The sequence below is a fragment of the Pezoporus occidentalis genome, unplaced genomic scaffold, assembly GCF_034315485.1.
Source record: "Pezoporus occidentalis ecotype Australia unplaced genomic scaffold, CSIRO_AGI_Poc_V1 ctg56, whole genome shotgun sequence".
Taxonomy (NCBI): Eukaryota; Metazoa; Chordata; class Aves; order Psittaciformes; family Psittacidae; genus Pezoporus; species Pezoporus occidentalis.
In genome coordinates this window covers 258,901-276,559 of record NW_026915899.1, presented here as the reverse complement: position 1 = coordinate 276,559, position 17,659 = coordinate 258,901, and the positions used below count along the sequence as shown (strand labels likewise).

At 43.8% G+C, this 17,659-nt stretch overlaps 2 protein-coding genes across 2 annotated transcripts; one reads left to right on the top strand and one right to left on the bottom strand.

Annotated features, from left to right (window-relative positions):
• The first annotated feature begins 3,636 nt into the window (after positions 1-3,636).
• Positions 3,637-5,165, top strand: EFCAB10 (EF-hand calcium binding domain 10). Its single transcript, XM_062638249.1, has 4 exons — positions 3,637-3,789; positions 3,930-4,094; positions 4,324-4,408; positions 4,847-5,165. The coding sequence occupies exons 1-4, from the start codon at positions 3,690-3,692 to the stop codon at positions 4,881-4,883; spliced, it is 387 nt and encodes a 128-aa protein (XP_062494233.1). The 5' UTR covers positions 3,637-3,689; the 3' UTR covers positions 4,884-5,165.
• A 416-nt stretch (positions 5,166-5,581) lies between these two features.
• On the bottom strand, positions 5,582-16,675 carry RINT1 (RAD50 interactor 1). Its single transcript, XM_062638248.1, has 14 exons — positions 16,484-16,675; positions 15,895-16,090; positions 15,493-15,734; positions 15,165-15,338; positions 14,938-15,087; positions 13,754-13,910; positions 12,123-12,233; positions 11,704-11,929; positions 10,499-10,636; positions 9,834-10,033; positions 8,049-8,263; positions 7,216-7,396; positions 7,010-7,128; positions 5,582-5,817 (listed from the first exon to the last, which is right to left on the bottom strand). Exons 1-14 carry the CDS (start codon positions 16,489-16,491, stop codon positions 5,604-5,606), a joined length of 2,331 nt encoding a protein of 776 aa, XP_062494232.1. The 5' UTR covers positions 16,492-16,675; the 3' UTR covers positions 5,582-5,603.
• Between the last annotated feature and the right edge of the window lie 984 nt (positions 16,676-17,659).

Below are 17,659 nucleotides of genomic sequence, written 5' to 3'. Positions count from 1 at the left end.
GAAAAAGCCACTCACAGCTTAGTCTTACGACTGCAGGCTCTTGTTCTTGTGGGCTGGGCTGGCACCGCAGCAGAGGCATAAGTGATCCAGGCTACCTCTGTAGTACACCAAGGACAGCTTCTTGACAGAAGTGCTGCACAAGCTGAGTGGGGCTCTGCTAGACATGCTGCTCATACATGAGGAAGGGCTGGCTGGGAACACTGACACTGGTGGCAGCCTTGGCAGCAGTGACTGAAAGCAAAGCTGAAGGTTCTAAGGGAAGTGAGGAAGTTGAATCATGACCCTGGGATTCAGGGGAGCAAATGTTGTCTCCTGTAGACATTTTGTTGGCAGAATCCCACAGAAGACTGCCCTAAAGGGCCCAAGGGAGGCAGCTGAAGCACAAGAACAGTCCAGCCCGACATGCAGGAAGTTGAGCAGACATGGAAGAAGGTCAGCATGGCTGAATGGGGAATTCCTGACTGATATCAAATCCAAAAGGCAAGTATAGAGACAGTGGAAGCAGGGGTGGGCTGCACTGGAGGAGTACAGAAATGCTGCCTAGGCATGCTGGAGCAGAACTAGGAAAGCCAAAGCTCAGCTGGAACTGGAATTAGTGAGGGATGTGAAGGACACTCTGTACCTTGACGTGGAAGGAAGGCTAAGTAAAATGTGTGCCAAGTGACAAAGGACATGGAAACAACTGAGGTACCACTCGGTGCTGCCTTTGCTTCAGGTTTTAACTCAAAAGGTCTGTGCTCAGATCCTTGGGCAGAGACTAGGGACTGAGGTGCTACCCACATAAGAGGAAGCCTGAGCTAAGGACTACTTACCCTGGATCCATGCCAATCTGTGGGGAAAGCTGGGCTTGATTCAAGGCTGCAGGCTGCTATCACTGCAAGGCTGCAATCACCCTTGAAAGATCACAGGGAACAGGGTTTCTAAGGACTGGGAAAAGGCAAAGGCAATGCCCATTTTCAAGACAGACCCAGGGAGCTACAGGCTGCTCAACCCAACCTCAACCCCAGACACATTATGGAACAAACTCTCCTAGAAGCCGTGTCCAAACAATGTGGATTTACCACGAGGAAGCAATGTCTGACCAACCAGCTGGCTGCCTGTGATGAAATGACTGGCTCCAGGTACTGATCAGAGAGCAGTGAGTGGTGTTCGCTTTGACCTTAGCAAGGCTTTGGCACCATTTGCTTTTGTATTCTTACAGTAAATTGGAGAGATGATAGGGATCCATGGCATGGACTGTGAGGTGGGTGGAAAATCAGCTCCACAGCAGGGCCTGGAGGGCCGGTGAGCTCTTTGAAGTCCAGGTGGTTGGTTGTTACCAGTAACATTCCTCAGGGGTTAATACTGGGCCAGATAATGCTGAAGGGTTTCACTGCCACCCTGGATGCTGGGATGGATTGCTAACTCATGGGTAACAACAGATAGGGGGTAGGGAGGTGATTGATACAGTAGGGGCAGGGCTGTCCTTCAGGGAGCTCAACAGGCTGGAAAATGGGGCTGACAGGAGCCTCGCTGTGTTCATCAGAGACAAATGCAGTGTCCTACACCCGGGCAGAAGGCACAGTCCTGTGTCACCAAGTGACTGCAAGAAGAGGGGCCAGTGGATGAGCTGAACATGAATCAGACAGGGGTCCCTCACTGTGCTGGCACCACAGCCTCACACAGCAGTGAGAACGTGGGCAGCAGTCAGAGGAGCTCATTGTCACCTGCTGCTCCTACCCCTTGTGAGCCTGCACCTGCACAACTGAGGCCAGTTTGGGCCCCCGTGGTACAAGATGCAGCACACTGGAGTGAGGCTGGGGAGTGATACCAACACGATCAGGAGCTGAAGCATACAATGTATAAGGATATGCTTAAGAACATTAAGAAGGGGAGAGGGGTCTGAGTGCTGTCTTCAGCTACAAGATGGGTAATTGTAGAAAAGATGGAGCCAGATGTAGATAATAAATACATGGTTCATTACCAGAACATTTTTCAAGGAAATAAATTGGGCTTGCTTAGTGAAACAGATTTTTTTTTAAATACTCTTCCTAGTTGTAAATTAAATTGGGGTTTGCTCTTAGTGATTCTTTTGAACCATTCCTCAGAGAAACATACCTCAATCTGCAATTCCTGTGTTTATTCATAGAATTCCAGCCTTCAACATACGTATTTAATACTGGTTATCTTTGTTGACCACTAAAGGAGAAACTTCCTTTGCCAGATGCAGTTTTCCCTGTCCCAAACTGCCTTCCTACCTTTCTCTCCAGTCTTTCACTTGCTTCTTCCTTTCCTGTCTCTCTTCCCACCCTTAGGTTCCCATTTTCTTCAAAGTATTTACCATGTCTCTGTTCCTCCTCTCTGCCCAGCTCAAGCTTTACTTTCTTCTCCACACTTCAATCTGCACTTTCTCCATCACTTTTTAGGACAAAACCTTTGCAAATCCTATTGAAGGGCATAGAAAAGGCAAGTGCAGGGACAGATGCCGTACCTATGAATTGCACTCCTTGGGACATGCAGGTTTCCATCACTGCCAGGAAGCTGTCAAGCAAGGTAAGTTACGAACCTACAGTTCCTCCAGCACTCGTTAAGGCTGGAAGTGGTTAATCGGTTTAAAACACTACAGGGCATAGCAGAACATGGCTGCGCAGTCTCTGCAGCTTTGGATGCTGCCTTTCTCCCACACTTTCTCTAAGGAATCAAAAAAGGTGAATTCTATTAATGTCTCGTGGTATTTTAGTTCTGGCAAATAGTTCAATACACGTAGTGCTAGACTTTTCACAGGAATGCTGCTTTTCTTTGCTATATGCTCATTTATCATTGTCTATTTTTATTTGGTGGCAGATGGCAATGTCTTTGTAGAGTTGCTTGATTTACTTTTTTTAGTGGGACACAATTATCTTTCTCCTACTCACACAGGGTAGCACCACAAAAGGCTCTTTGGTGTCTCTTCATCAGGCTGTGCTGCAAGTCTCAACAATGACTGTTAAATGTGACCTTTCTTAGTTGCTAGTGAGTGGTTTTGCGTTATCGTACCAGTGGTCATGACCGGGCTTGGGGCAACCTGCTCTAGAGGGAGGTGCCCCGGCCCTTGGCAGGAGTTGGAACTGGATGAGCTTTAAGGTCCCTTCCAGCCCAAACCGTGCTATGATTCTACGGTTCTATGACTCCGCTGAGCACGCACAATCAATGACGAGGGGACAGCTGAGCAGCTCGCTGTCCTCCCGCAGGTGCTGGGATTAACCAAGTCCGCCCTTAGCAAGGGAGCCCAGGCAGGGGTCGGTGGATGGGTGGGAGCGGAGGGTGCTGCGTGCACCACCGCCTGCGGCGGGAAATGCGGATGGAGGCGACAGGCTTGCATAAACTTTAAAAACAGCAGCGTGCGATTCACATTCCCTGTGCGGGAGCGCGGCTGCGGCGCACGCCGGTAACGCGCTGGGGGAGGCGCTTTGCTGTCCCGGTGCTGACTTCTGCGAGAGTTAAGTTTCTGCTTCCCACTTCCCACCCTCTGGAGCGGGGCTGCGCAGTCAGCAACCCTTAGTGTGCCCAGGGCCTCGCCTCGCTCCCCGCGAGCCGAGCCGAGCCGCAGCTCCGGCTCCTGGTTGCCCGTTTCTCCGTGTGCGATGAGCTCCGGCTCCCGCCCGCCCTCAGCTCAGCTCAGGCAGGCCGGGGCGGGGCGGGCTAACGGCCCGGTGTCCCAGCAACGCGGCATGGCGGCGGGCGAGCAGCAGGCCCGCGACTACCTGCAGCGGCACCGCATCGCCGAGCTGCTGCACCGCCTCAGCGCGCTAGTGCTCTACCACAGGCCCGGTGGGCGCTGCGGGGCAGGGCGGCTGCAGAGCCCTCGGGAACGGCGGCGGGAGGATTCGGGCGGAGGGAGGGGACTGGAGGCCTTCAGGCAGGCTCCGGCTGAGGGCCCTGTGTCCGTGCGCTGCGTTGGTTCTTTGCAGACAGGCCACGCGAGTTCCTGATCCAGGCGCTGGAAAAGGTGAAGGCCGGGCGGCGAGCCGAGGGCGAGTACCCGAACCTCATGGGCGAGGACAACGTGGTCGCCATGTTCGGCCTGCTGGATGTGGTGGGACAAGGCCACATAACGGCAGCGCAGCACAGGGAAGGCGCGTACCGAGTCACTGTCTCTACCTGCACTGAATCGTTGACACAGTTTCAAAGCTACACCCAGGTTTATTTTACATGTGTCTGCACATCTCCGTATGTGCAACCTGAAAGTTAGGAAAGTTACATATTTTTAAGTTACCTGTTTACCTTTTATTATACCTAGGTCACTTCAAGCTGTTAGGCAAGTCTTTGAGGTTAATTTGGGAAATTCTCTTTCCTTAACTCTAGCTCTGAAGACTTTGGGACTGACCACTGAGGATCTACAGATTGAAGACAATGCAATTATCACACTGGATGTATTCGCGCAGGAAGTGTAAGTTTAACTGAAAGAGCTCCTCTGGGTGGGGGATATGCACAGGGGATAATTGACTGAGATTCATTTTGATAAAACTATGTAATTAAAGGACTGGCTTTTCAAGGATTAAAGGGGTCAGTCAGTGACCAACGTGACCCAAACCCTGCTCTGCGGTTTCCTCAATGCAGACCTCTCACTCACCTGCCCCTCAGGTCAGAGAGATGCCATCAGGTGGCCCAGGGGGTCAAATCCTGATTTAGACATGTGAAACAGTAAGGCAGCATTGCAGGGGTGGTACCACAACTGTAGGTGAAACAAGCTTGGAATTATAATGATTTCTCATGTCATGGCATGGTTCTAGGGGCAATTTCTTGGTAACTGTTGCAATCTCTGAAAGGAATCAACATAATAATCCTCAGTGTTATGTGACTAAAATTTTCTTTTTTTCTGTCTTAGGAAGAAAAGGATGCTGGAGAGCTGGGCTGTGCATTAGCTTCAGTCTGCTACATGTATTAAAAAAGGCATTGTGCTCACTTCTTTCCTGGTTTGGCAGCAGTGGCGAGCTGATTTAAGCAGTACCCTCTTTTTCTCACCCGGCCCTGTCAGAGCAACCACCTGAAAAGGACCAATGGCAACAACTTGTTCATGATTACCACCTTGTGGAGGGGTGGCGTTTGTGAACTGCTTTTATTAATACACCACCACATTTATTTAATTTTTAGGGAGAAAGTTGTAAAAAAATAATTAGGATGAATAAAGACAACCCATTAACATAGTCCTTTGTTCCTACCTTCTCTGTTCAAGTTTATACACATTTGAATACAGAACACCTATTACCTGGGCTGTAGATTTGTAAAACATCTGTGTTCAAGTGAAGGTAGATCAGTTCACAGGGAAGAGCTCCCACATCATTCATACACAGGTGTACTTAAAGCACACACACTGGCAGGGCAGACATACTCCTTCAAGATGAAGCCAGTTTTAGCTTTTAAGTGTACTGGGAAAGTGGCTGTAGAAAAGATCTGTACAGTTGGAAACCAAGGGAATCCCATTCTGATGTGGTTTTAAAGGTGAATACAACAAGGCATGAGATGAAACCAGTCACTCAGCATACAGTATTTTGAAAACAGGAAGCATATTACAACATACTTGTTTTGCTTTTGTTTGAAACAAGCAGCATAGACCAAGCTCTTAACCACTGCTGAAGAAGTCTTTATTTTCCTGTGTTTGGCCAACTAGCTCTCAAGTTGAGAAGAATCTCAACATCTTGTTGTGCTAATTTGTAAACTCCAAGTTCATTTAGTGCTGCTGTTGCAGAGGGCTGGTTTGGCTTGAATGTCTCATTGTCTGCAGCCGACTGCAGTACATCCTTCAGAAGCAAGGCAGAACCAATATTCAGGTTCAGGATAATGCAGGCTTCTTTTATGCTAGAGGGAAAAAGAAGTTATATGGATTAATATAAGAAGCACCCATGAAATACACTTTATTCTGTGCACACAGTGATTAACAAAAACATCCCCATGGACTCCTGAAAAGGCTCAAAAGTATTGAGCTGAAAAGTATGGCTTAGATCAAGGCAGTGTACTTGTTCACACTAAGCCTTTTCCCTCATGTATGTGTATTTCCTAAGCATCAGTGTTTTGCCTCCCAGTTCTCTGCATGGCTTTTGACTCTTTCTTCCACCAGCATTACAAATAGAGAATAGAATTTACCACTTAACCTGTCTACCTATCCCTATCTGCGTTTTCCCCTAAGACAATTAGCACCTTCTTACTCAGTGTATTTTAAGAGCACAGTTTAACAGACAGTTGCTGGAATCTGAACATTTTCCCTAATTAATACCATCAGGGAGCAAACAGATCCCCTGTCTTTGTCACATTGTTTCTAATCTAAATATGACAGAGCCGTGTACCCATTGTGCATTACTTTTTATGGTTCCTTTGTGCATCTGTTTCCTCTTATGCTGGGAGTAATATGTACCAACTACCTTTATAAAGGTGATGTGCTCAAGAAAGACAGAAACCTGGAGATGCTACGTGAATGTTCCAATTAAAAATGCCAGTATGGAATCTTTGCCTTCCAAGTGTTAAAGAGTGAATGCCATGCTCCATACTGATTTGAAAACACTAAGATTTATGCCCCAGTTAGCCCAGAAGTTTAGCACTGGACTCTCTAAATGACTGAGTGCTATTTAAAAATGACTATCCACAAAGAAGGCAGCTGCTTCTCATCAATGAAAGCAACTAGACTGCTATGCAATTCTGAGCAGGACCGTAGTTTAAAGTAGTCTTTCTTCTACCAATAAAGTTTAGCATTGTAATTACATCTTTGAGTAGTTTCTTGGGCCCCGGTTTCAGAAGTCTGTGATATTTATATTACTTCCATAAGTTACCTAGACATCCTAACTGCACAGAACACCACATGCCACAGCCCGCTGCTGCCTGAGTACATGGCGCAGAATCAAAACCTTCCTGGTTGTAAACACTGGAAGCCCAAACGATCCACACATTTTAAGTGTGAATCAAATCTAACTGAAAAACTCTTGGTGATACATAGAATGTGTATTCATCTGCACATTCACTTTTGAAATACCAACGGATCAGAAGTTTGCCTACTTACTGCTTGAAGTAGTTTTCTGGCCTCTTGCAGTAGTGTGAAAATAAAGGGAACAGATTCCTACTCATGTCAAATTGGAGCTGGGCTGCTCCTCCTTCATTGAAATGATTTGCCATAATTATCTGCAAACACAGAGAGGTGCATCCACTGTTTAAAGCAGTCACTGACACCCACCTGCACTGCAGAGCTCACGTTTTGCTGATACCTACTTCCTGATAGATGTATATATCCACTTTCTCCGCAAGCATTTGCCAGAAAACCTTGAACAGTGAGTGGCAGAGCTGCTGTTCCAGTTGTAGTAAGCGGTCTCGCAGGGTCAGCAACATTGGGCAAGCTGTGCTTGACAGGGACATCACTGCTTGCTCTGCTTGAGATGGCAAAGACAACCACCTGAAAGAAATCATCACAAGTCATTACAATGAAATTATTCATATTACAACAGCTGCAGGTAAAATTATCCTTTAAAAAAAATCTTTCCTACTTACAATGGTTCAGAGATTTCTCCTTTCCCATTTCAAATCTAACAGTAATCACAGTCTACTGCTATGTTTAAATTTCATTTAATATTAAACTCATGCTGGAGTTATCAATCTCTGAACATGCCATTCACAGAAAACCCCATCTAATCTAGAAAATCATGGAGGATTTGTATGCCTTTAACGAAGTACTTCAGAAATCCTACTCCAGAGCAAATGTTCAAGAAGCCCTGTGAGCCTGGGACGACAGAACAGTTATTACAGGCCTCTTTGTACTTAACTCTTTAGTACTACTACAAAGAAAGTAATTCTTATCCAAACTAGAGGGATCCAGAATGCTTCCCAGGGTATTTAAGCTAATGCACCTACTAACTCTGGACCTACTTTAGAAAACACATTAAAATAAAGTAAGTGTTAAACAGAAACATTACCAAACTTGCTACCCTGTGCCACTCCTACTCAGGAAAATAAGTGTGCCTGTTACCTACTCCTGCCTTTATTTACCTTGGTATTTTTCACAGGAAATAATACTGTAATATGGGAAGAGAGTAAACAGATGGAATCACCTCTCTTTTTTGTACAGCTTTGCAGCATCTTTGACCTCTCTGAAGACATGATCTACCTGGCGAGTCAGCATGTCATGCTTCAGGCGTTCCAGGAGGTTAATCATTTCATCAAAGACAGAGCTCTCCATCGAAGCCAGCTGCCCTAGCTGAAGCTTACTGACAGCATTGCTTTCCACACGAACCTCCAGCTCGGCCTGCTGGAGCTGCAAGAAGAACTAGAGAAACAAGTAAGGTCTGAATACCTCAGAAAATAACCCTACCATTGGAACTTTCCATTGGTACTTTAATAGACACAGCTCTAGAAAACACTCTCTGACACATTTATAAACTTAAAAGTCTAAAGATTTTAAAAACACTTTCTTATCTTTTCCCTTGGCTCTGATTTAGTGAAAACCAAAATATGGTGGTTTAATCCTAGCGGTTTGTCCTAGTGGAATTGATACGAGTTTCAGGTACAACAGCCAATAAGTAATGGGAATAGAGCTAAAGAAATACTAAAAAGGTATTTTAAGATTGACAGCAGAATGCTTTGAAAAGGACAAAATCGGTTGTTTTTCTTTTAAATGTTTGCAAATGTAACCTAGAAGCTTTGATTATTTCTAAAACAAATTACAATTATTCATTAAATCATAAATTTGCTGGGCTGACAACAGAAAGAAATCAGAATGTAATGTGACATAATGGTAACAAAACTATGGGCCGGTAACTTCTTGGGTTTGCTTTTCAGCAGATCAAGACACTTAGGTAGACACAGCTGTACAGCATGAAGGCTGCTATCCTGCCAAGTCAAGATTATCCACTGCTAGAGCCAAAGCTGCCTGTGAAGACAAAAAGAATTTGGAGGCTGTCATCTTGCATTGCACAATACCTATTTTTACACACATCATGTGTAACAGGAGTTTTTGACCTTTTGTACCCATAACCATCGAAAAGCTGAAATGCGACAGCATAGCCATGCTGCCACGAGGCTATTATCACAGAATCACAGAATGGTTTGGGTTGAAAAGGACCTTGAAGCTCATCCAGTTCCAGCCCCTTGCCAGGGGCAGGGACACCTTCCACTAGACCTGATTGCTCCAAGCCCCATTCAACCTGGCCTTGAACACTGCCAGGGATGGGGCAGCCACAGCTTCTCTGGGCAACCTGTGCCAGGGCCTCACCACCCTCACAGGGAAGAATTTCTTCCTAACATCTAATCTAAGTCTCCCCTCTGTCAGTTTAAAGCCGTTCCCCTGGTCCTATCACTCCATGCCTTTGTGAAAAGAAGTCCCTCACCAGATTTCTTGTACCAAAATAACCAGTTATCAGTGAGTGACTTTTTTGAACAGCACCTGTAATGTGTTGCAAGGCAGATCCCCACTCTGGATCTATTTAAGCTAACCTGCCATAGGGATGGTTCAAGCATCGTGCATAGGCTGCTGCACAAACCTCAGCATCAATGCTTTTAATACTTGTCAGAGATCTCCAAAGGCAACTTACTACTTTTTCACAATACAAAGCATGTAAAGGATATTACTTCTCTTGTCTGTTCAGATTATTCCATTCCCCAGGCTCTCTTTGCAATTCCCTAGAAAGTCTGTAATTAATGCAGCTTAGATCTCCAACAATAATCTGTCTTTATTTACACATCTTTTACGAAATCTGAATGTATATCTCATTCTGGTTTTGCAGTAATGAATTCTTATGAACACACTTGCAGAAACAGTGCTGAAAATAAAATATTTGTTATGAAACAAACATCCAAAGTCCATTTTTTTTATTTTTCCAAGTAAAACAATTACTCACTACATTGTCAGCCCAGTCTGCCAACACTGTTGCTATATAGTTAACAGCATTGAGGATCGCACAGTATCGGAATCCTAAGGAAGCTCTAGTCTCTTCCTTCATCACTTGAGTTAATCGTATCCTGAAATCATCAACTAACTCCTTCTGTAGGCCCAGGAACTGCAGTTTCCTGGAAGCTGTTGGAAGGTTCTTATACCTGTCTGGAAAGACATTAATAAAATGTTTTTAAGTTTTCCAACACTAAATAAAAGCTTTTCAAAAAGAAATATTCAAAAAGAAACTTCCTTGCTCTTATATGTTCTGTTCCGAGGAAGCAGACGTTACTTACTGGCTTCTAAATTGTCACAGAGTCAAAAGGAATAGTAGGATTTTTTGATAACTGCATTGTAACAAATTATATTCTCTCAAGTATAAGCAAGTTTTAATATGCTGATAATTTAACAATATGTTTTATATTTATTTAGTCAATGTGTCAGAAGCTGAAGATTGTTCATACGTGAGTGACTGGCCAAACTACAGCATGAACAGGAAAGTTTCTAGCAAATTACAAACATCATAACTTTGCAACATTATTTGGTGACTACTGTTCACAGTGGCTATCTGTGAGGTCTGTCAGCTGAACGGCTTTTACTGTTCATTACAGTGAACAGCAGACTAGTAATTACCTGTTATAACTAACAGCAGAGTCATAAAAGTTTCGGCACAGTCTGGGACTTTCATTTCATCTACATCAGTGATGTCTTTGTACTGTGATACCCACGCAGCCTCTGATGAAAGCATGGAGTCCATTTTCTGAAGAGCAACTGAGATGCACACAAAACTTGTCAATTGTTCAAGTCTTTAAAGAGAAACATTAAACAAACAACAACAACCGAAAAAGAAAAAAATCTAACACACCCCCCTCCCCTCTAAAATATATAAACATTTATATTATCTCCAGTAAGTTGAATTTGACATTTCGGGGTTGTAAAAGCTACTGGTGACTGGCTTTGTACAAACCAGCTTCAATGTATCTGTATTTGCAATACTGTTAACAGCTACATCACAGCTGACTGGAGGGGGTTGTTTGGGTTTTTTTAATAGCTGGCTTGCTCCTTTCCAATATATTTCCTCTTAATTTCTCAAAACGTAATACCCTTTCCTTATTTCAATTTAAAGTCCAATCTCACATAAATACGTTTGTCTCAAACTAAGCCTACTGGATTCCATACAGCTTAGAGGCAAGAGTCCCACAACTAGAGAAGCACTATTAGAATCTAACCAATCTTTAATCAGAAATCATAGAATGGTTTGGATTGGAAGGAACCTTATAGATCACCCAGTTCCACCCCCATGACACAGGCAGGGACACCTTCCACTAGACCAGCTTGCTCCAAGCCCCGTCCAACCTGGCCTTGAACACTGCCCACGGATGGAGCAGCCACAGCTTCTCTGGGCAACCTGTGCCAGGGCCTCACCATCATCATTGTGAAGAGTTTCTTCCTAATATCAAATCTAAATCTCCCCTCTGTCAGTTTAAAGCCATTCCCCCGGTCCTATCACTACTTGTTTTTACAATAGCCATGACTTATACATAATAGTATCTGTTTTCTTCTTCAAATAAAATCAGAGGATCCATGCTCATGACTGTAAATCTAGACATATGACCCAAGTGTATGCTTTAAATGCTCAAAAGACAAAAGAAGTAACATTCTGACTTTTCTCATCAAATCTTGTTTTTAGGACACTATCACAGAGTACAAAAATACACATCTTATGTAGCAGCTCTGTCCAAGTGACTTATCCTATTTGAGAAGGCTGTTTGTATAAGCAAACACGTACTTTCTGATTGGGCAATATAAAAGCTAACAAAACCCATTGCAAATCTTACATTTTTTTTCCACTGTTAGCCACCTTTGGAAGCAGGATTCTTCTGACAGAATATGCATGCAACTGGGCAAGCTGCTGAGATAACCATGAACGCTGTATAGCTCTCTCTCAAATAGAAGTACCTCATCCACAAGGTGACAAAAGAGCGTATCATCATACAACAGGCACGGAATATCAGCAGCCAGCTTCTCCAAAATCAGCATTACCAGAGCACGAGAGAATTCAAGCTTTTGAAATAAAAAAGTGAATAAAATGTCAGAGATAGGAAGTATTGACATGTGCAAACATGTACATAAACTGCTACTGGACTGAGTGAAGTCTCGCCACATACTCAGTGAAAGCAGTGAAGTGGGCTCACATAAGCATCTGTCAGAAGCTGACTTACACATTCATACATATAGAACCCATGGAAGTGCTCACCCCAGCATTCACCGAAGATCCTGCCTTGTCCAGAATTGGCTGGATTTTGTCATCAAGGAACTTTGCATGATTTCCAATCCACATGAGTACTTGTGTTAAATACCACTCAGGCTAATTAAAAAAAAAAAACAAACAGAAAATAAATTATTAAATGCATCCAAACAACATTTATTCAAGTTATACTAATATATATTAAGACAAACTTACAAAAATACTAGTCTCTTCCCCTGCCTTCTCTTGATCTCAGATCACGCAAGCCTTTCACGGTGTTTTATTTAGCTTTGATTTTCCATAAAAGTTGCATCAGAGACTTATTTCTGGATGTGAATTGCTTTAAATGAACCAATTATTCTGTTTCTTCTCAAGCAAAACCTCCAATTTTATTATCTATCTATCTATCTATCCATCCATCCATCTATCTCCCTCTTCTCTACTGCTTTCTTACTCACAGGCTCCTCTTTTCTGCTTCATATATTGCCTCCTGTGCTTCTTTTGTCTTTATTTCTCAGTACAGTGAGAAGGATGCACTCCTGAGAGAAATCTTCCCAGTAGCTCTGTTCTTACTGTCACTGTACCCAACCTCAACCCCACCTTCCCCCTGGAAGCAGGGAATCTATCAACTTCTCATTTCACATTTTAATGCCTTTAAGCTTTTTCAGTTTCCACACCTTAATATTCAGTCTGCGGTTTTTGATGACCTGATCTGACACTCAATCATCTGTAAACTTTTCTTCACAAAGTTTTTAGAAAAATGGCTGTTCACCTGCTTTTCTTCACAAATTTCATCTCTTGAACATCGTTTTCCCATTTGCTTATGAAATAATTTTGGTCATGTCTAAAAAACCCTCTTCCCCACTAATATATGTAACATTATTTGAAACAGGATTGTAGTAGCAACTATCAAGATCGCAAATGTATTTACATTTACCAAAGGCTGTTAACAGAAGTCGTACAGTCTTGTACAGTCAGTACAACTGAACAGGTCTCAAACTCTGCTCCTGACGTATTACTGCAGCATTAATGCATTGAAATGTATTCCAGTGATAGCTCTCAGACTAAAATCCTCAGTCTTTGACTGTAATTCATACAAAAAGTGAGTAAATTTCCAACTGATAAACTGGACATCTCTTGTTGTATGTCAATTAAAATAAATGTAACCCAGGAAACTAATTATGTATCAGTACTTTTAGACTAATCACATTTTATATACCAACAGTAGAATCCACCATGTTCACTTACATGAAGGCAGCTAAACACAGTGCCAAGAATCAAAGCCCCAGCTTTTTACAGCCTTTGAGTGCAAAATGGTTTGAAAGGAGACAGAAAAAATGATTCAGAACTTCTGAAGTGCTAGGAGTCAGTCTAAGGGTGTCATAACACTTTGTAAAGGATCTGGGCAAGGGGGAAATATCACCTGGCCCAGAGAAAACGCTTGTGCCTCTGAAAGGTCTCTCTATGCTATCCTGGTATCTGCCCACGCTTATGTAGGCTCAAGAACTGCACAGTTTTGAAGAACCTTAATTTCAGGACAGAAAGTGTTAAAGCTACACAGTGTAAATACAGCAATCTAGCTGTTGCTTAACCAAGCAATTTAAAGAAGCCCAAACAGTCAAAACTGCTTTCTCCCATACCTTGTTTAAAACATTGGTTTGTTTATTTCCAGTGAAATGATACTTAAATCTCTTCTGAAGAGGATTCAGCATGATCTGTATTGGAAGGATTATTGGTGGCGATGGGGGTAAAGAGTACTTTTCTGGCAGCTGTTTAGGTTTGGTTAACAGTTCATCTCTAAGTTTGACAGTCAAGGATGAATGAAGACATTTTAATTCTTCCAACATCATCATTTCAATAAAATCAGTTTATAAAAATGAACATTTCTTAATTCTACATCATTGCATAATACTGTCTTCAGCCAATCAGTACAATTACTCAAATACGAGGGATACACAAAATAAACACAGAAACCGACCACCATCAGTATCAAACACAGAGGCTATCCAACAGACACGTTTATTCATACTTGTTAAAGAAGAATAAAAGACTCACAAGAGTAATAAATGCAAAACATGATTTCCCATTTTCATGTAACTGGTTTAAGGGACCCAGTGTGTGAGATCAAAACTGTTATCAGCCCAGGGTTGTGCAGAATGGCCTTGTATCTTCCCACTCCAGGATAAAAAAGAAAAGTCACAATCACTCCAGGAAAAACTGCTTGGCTGAGCCTTGGCTATGCTTTACTTAATTCACAAAATAATGGAACTGAAGGAGCAGCGGTGCCTCCTGATTGACCTCAAAGGGAGACTCGTGAAGCTGCACACGGAAAACCTTTCTCTAAGTCTCCCCTTTTTGCAGTCTACTTCCAAGACATGCACCTTTAGCTTTCCCTCTTTTCCTTCTGGGATGGGACATATTGAAGTAATTAAGACTGATTTCAAATAAGGCTAAGAAAAGCATTAATTGTGTAAAATAAAACATACACCACCTTTTTCTATTTTTTTTTCATTAATATGGATAACCTTACTGAAGCATGCAAGGCCTCATCCTCACCAAACCTGAACTGTCAGCTACCAGGAGATCACTACATTTGATGACTTGGAGGTACAATGTTGCTACTGCCAGACAGGACAACTTTGGCACCTACCACTTTCTAAACAAACAAACAAACAAAAAACATTCTAACATTACTAACAAATTAACATAATTGAAATTATCTTGTTTTTAGGGAGAATAAACTTCAATAATCCTCCTTGAGAACGTGCATATCTCAACGTTTATTATCCTTGACAAAATAGACCACAGCTACTTAAAAGGATACGAGGTTTGCAATTTCAGAAGCTGACAAAACAGCATCTCCAGGTTGTTGTACACATCAGGAGCACTGGCTGGGGCAGGAAGACCAAATGCTTGAGACTGTGGTGGCCCCACAAACGGCCAGGAAAGCTGGGCTAGGACCTCTTCAAAGTCACTGCAACACAAGATAAGCCCTCTAACACACACTTACAGCACAAGGCAAAGACAAGGGAGTGAGAGTGCATCTCCTACCTCGACAGCTTGTCCTTCAGAATTTTATGCCAGAATTTAACAGTGGATCTCATAAAAGCAAGCAGGTGCGAGCAAGATGACTCCTGAAGTTTAATATCCAGTTCTGCCATGAATGCGAGAGTACTGGCTGCCTCTGGAACATTGTTGGTCATGAGGTATTGCTGAATGCTATCACTATAAAATACAAGAAAATCAAGGCCAAAAATTCATTAAAGGTAACAGAAAATAATCATTTGTATGTTGAAAAATGAAACTTTCTCTAATCTAAAACATTTTAATGATGGACAAGCTAGTCTCAGAACACACAAGCAGTACACAGAAACTTCACCTCAGCTCTTCTATTCGTGAAATCCATTTAAGATAGGCCAAGTGTCGTTCAATCTCTTCCACTTGACTAATCAGTACATGGAGCTCTTCCATCCAGGGCTGAGCTTTCTCTAAGTGGCTACTGATTGACTCAGATAGAAGCGTTTCTTCCTCTAGAAGCCGACTCAGAGACTTTTTAGAATCTTCTGCATTCTTCAAGGCATTCTGAATTCTTTTAGGGACTTCTGATGAAACTGTAAGGACCTACATTCACAGAGAAGCATTGTGTCTGACACAGAAACACTGCACTATGTACAGTAGTACCATTTCAGATATTAATACGATGCTTTAATGTAGTTGAGTTATTTAATCAGTCACAGACCATATACAGAAGGGTGGGCAGCGAGGAAAGAATGATGCTTACCTGTTCTTCTAACTGCTTTTTATTCTCAGATAGCTTATTGATAAGGTTGTCTAGCTTCCTCAGAGAATCATAGTCATTTCCAACTTCTCTTTCCACAAATTCAGAAACATAGTATGGGATATCACAGTGATCTAGATCTCTAGTGACTTCTTTCTTTCCAACAGCAATGGTTGCCATGTCTTTGTTCTCTGCAACACTGATCATACAATTTCTAATTGGTCACAACTAATAGAACACAAACAGCTATTCATCTACTGAGGACATGAATTCCATGAAGAGCTGGGCACTTCAATGTAAACCGAAACTTAAATAAGCCAGTCAAGAAATATCCTAGACAATTTGCTGCCCTAAGTCTTAGCTGAGGTATGATAAAATCATGCTTACAAATCCAAATGGTGATTTATCATACATTAACTACTGAAGAGAAACATGCCTGTTAATTTCTTCCTTCCCCTAAAGCGTGCATTTTATTAAAAACAGTACAATATATATAGAGTTTGTACATATGCAATATAGAGAACTTACGGAAAAATACTGGAAAAAGGTAATTTTGTAAAATACAAAGGAAGAGGACAACATTCTTCTTTACCTTTTCATAGTTTAGGATGTTCCAGAGATATCAACTGATCACTGACGTATTACTAGCAAAATATCCATTCAGGTTTTACAACGATTTGTGAAGCAAAAGCACCACTGAAATACACCGTGTGGGTTTTCTTATAAGTAATGGAAGAGGCATATGCTGACCCACAGCTTTGGCAGCATCCAGAGAAAAACGGACCTGAAATTGAGAGTACATGTATTGAGAAATTGAGATCATGTGCAGTGAAACACCTCACTATGAGCACTTGGCTCGTTCAGTTCTCAACTTCCAAACCAGTATTTAAAAATTAAATGTATACACTTGCACATTATCTGCTACAAGCTTTAATAAAGCAAAAACTCGTATTAAACGAACAGTGAAGTGTGAGAAAACAGTACAGCTGACGAGCCAAAGCTGGAGAAGCAATAGAGCACCAGGAAGAACAGACCGGGAGACCGAGTTAGGAGTGAATAAAGAAAACAAAGCAGTAAAAAGCACAACGCTGTTTGCAGCAACGAAAACAACACCGCGGAATATTGCTGACCCTGCGGTGCTCTCTTCTTGCTGGAGGAAAGGGTGAGGATACAGGAGGAGAGGGACAGGAGACGGAGCACTCTCCAGCCACCCCCGCTCAAGCACGCAGCCCTACACCCACCTTCGCCAGGAGCTCCGGTCCCTGCCGCGCACAGCCCGGGCAGCGCTACCGAGCAGCCCGTTCCCCGCCAGCGGCTCAGTCAGCGCTTCTGCCCCCTGCTGTGGGCTCCGGCCCCCGGGACGGCGCTTGCCCTCCCCGGCTGCACAGCAGAGCTCGGCGTGCCGGGCCCGCCGGCCGCTCCCCGCGGTGCTCCCGCCCGGTTCCGGTCCTGCCGCGCCCGCCCAGCGCCCTGTCAGCCCCGCGCGCAGCCCCGCCGCGTCGGCAGCCCCAGGCCGCGGGGGCCGGTACGTGAGCGCAGGTCCGCCTGGGGGCGGGACGCAGGGCGCACGCGCGCTGACACTCCCCCCCTCTCCCCTCCGGCCCCGGCAGTGACGGCTGCGCTCTGACCGCAGTGCGCACGCGGGGTGGGGCAGCGGTCTGAGGCGCCGCGGCCTTCACGGCACCCTGGCGGCCGCGCTGTGGGGGAGGCTCGGAGGGGCACGGCAGGGCACGGCACGGCACGGCACGGCACGGGGCAGAAGCAGCTG

What these genes read in the sequence shown, in the direction of transcription:
- EFCAB10 (XM_062638249.1), top strand. Translation starts at nt 3,690, where the DNA reads ATGGCGGCGGGCGAGCAGCAGGCCCGCGACTACCTGCAGCGGCACCGC. An exon ending in AGTGCTCTACCACAGGCCCG is followed by an intron (nt 3,790 to 3,929) that starts GTGGGCGCTGCG and finishes GGTTCTTTGCAG; the next exon opens with ACAGGCCACGCGAGTTCCTG. An exon ending in GGCAGCGCAGCACAGGGAAG is followed by an intron (nt 4,095 to 4,323) that starts GCGCGTACCGAG and finishes CCTTAACTCTAG; the next exon opens with CTCTGAAGACTTTGGGACTG.
- RINT1 (XM_062638248.1), bottom strand. An exon ending in TCTGCTGTTAGTTATAACAG is followed by an intron (nt 10,034 to 10,498) that starts GTAATTACTAGT and finishes ATGTCTTTCCAG; the next exon opens with ACAGGTATAAGAACCTTCCA. An exon ending in ATATATACATCTATCAGGAA is followed by an intron (nt 7,129 to 7,215) that starts GTAGGTATCAGC and finishes CTGTGTTTGCAG; the next exon opens with ATAATTATGGCAAATCATTT.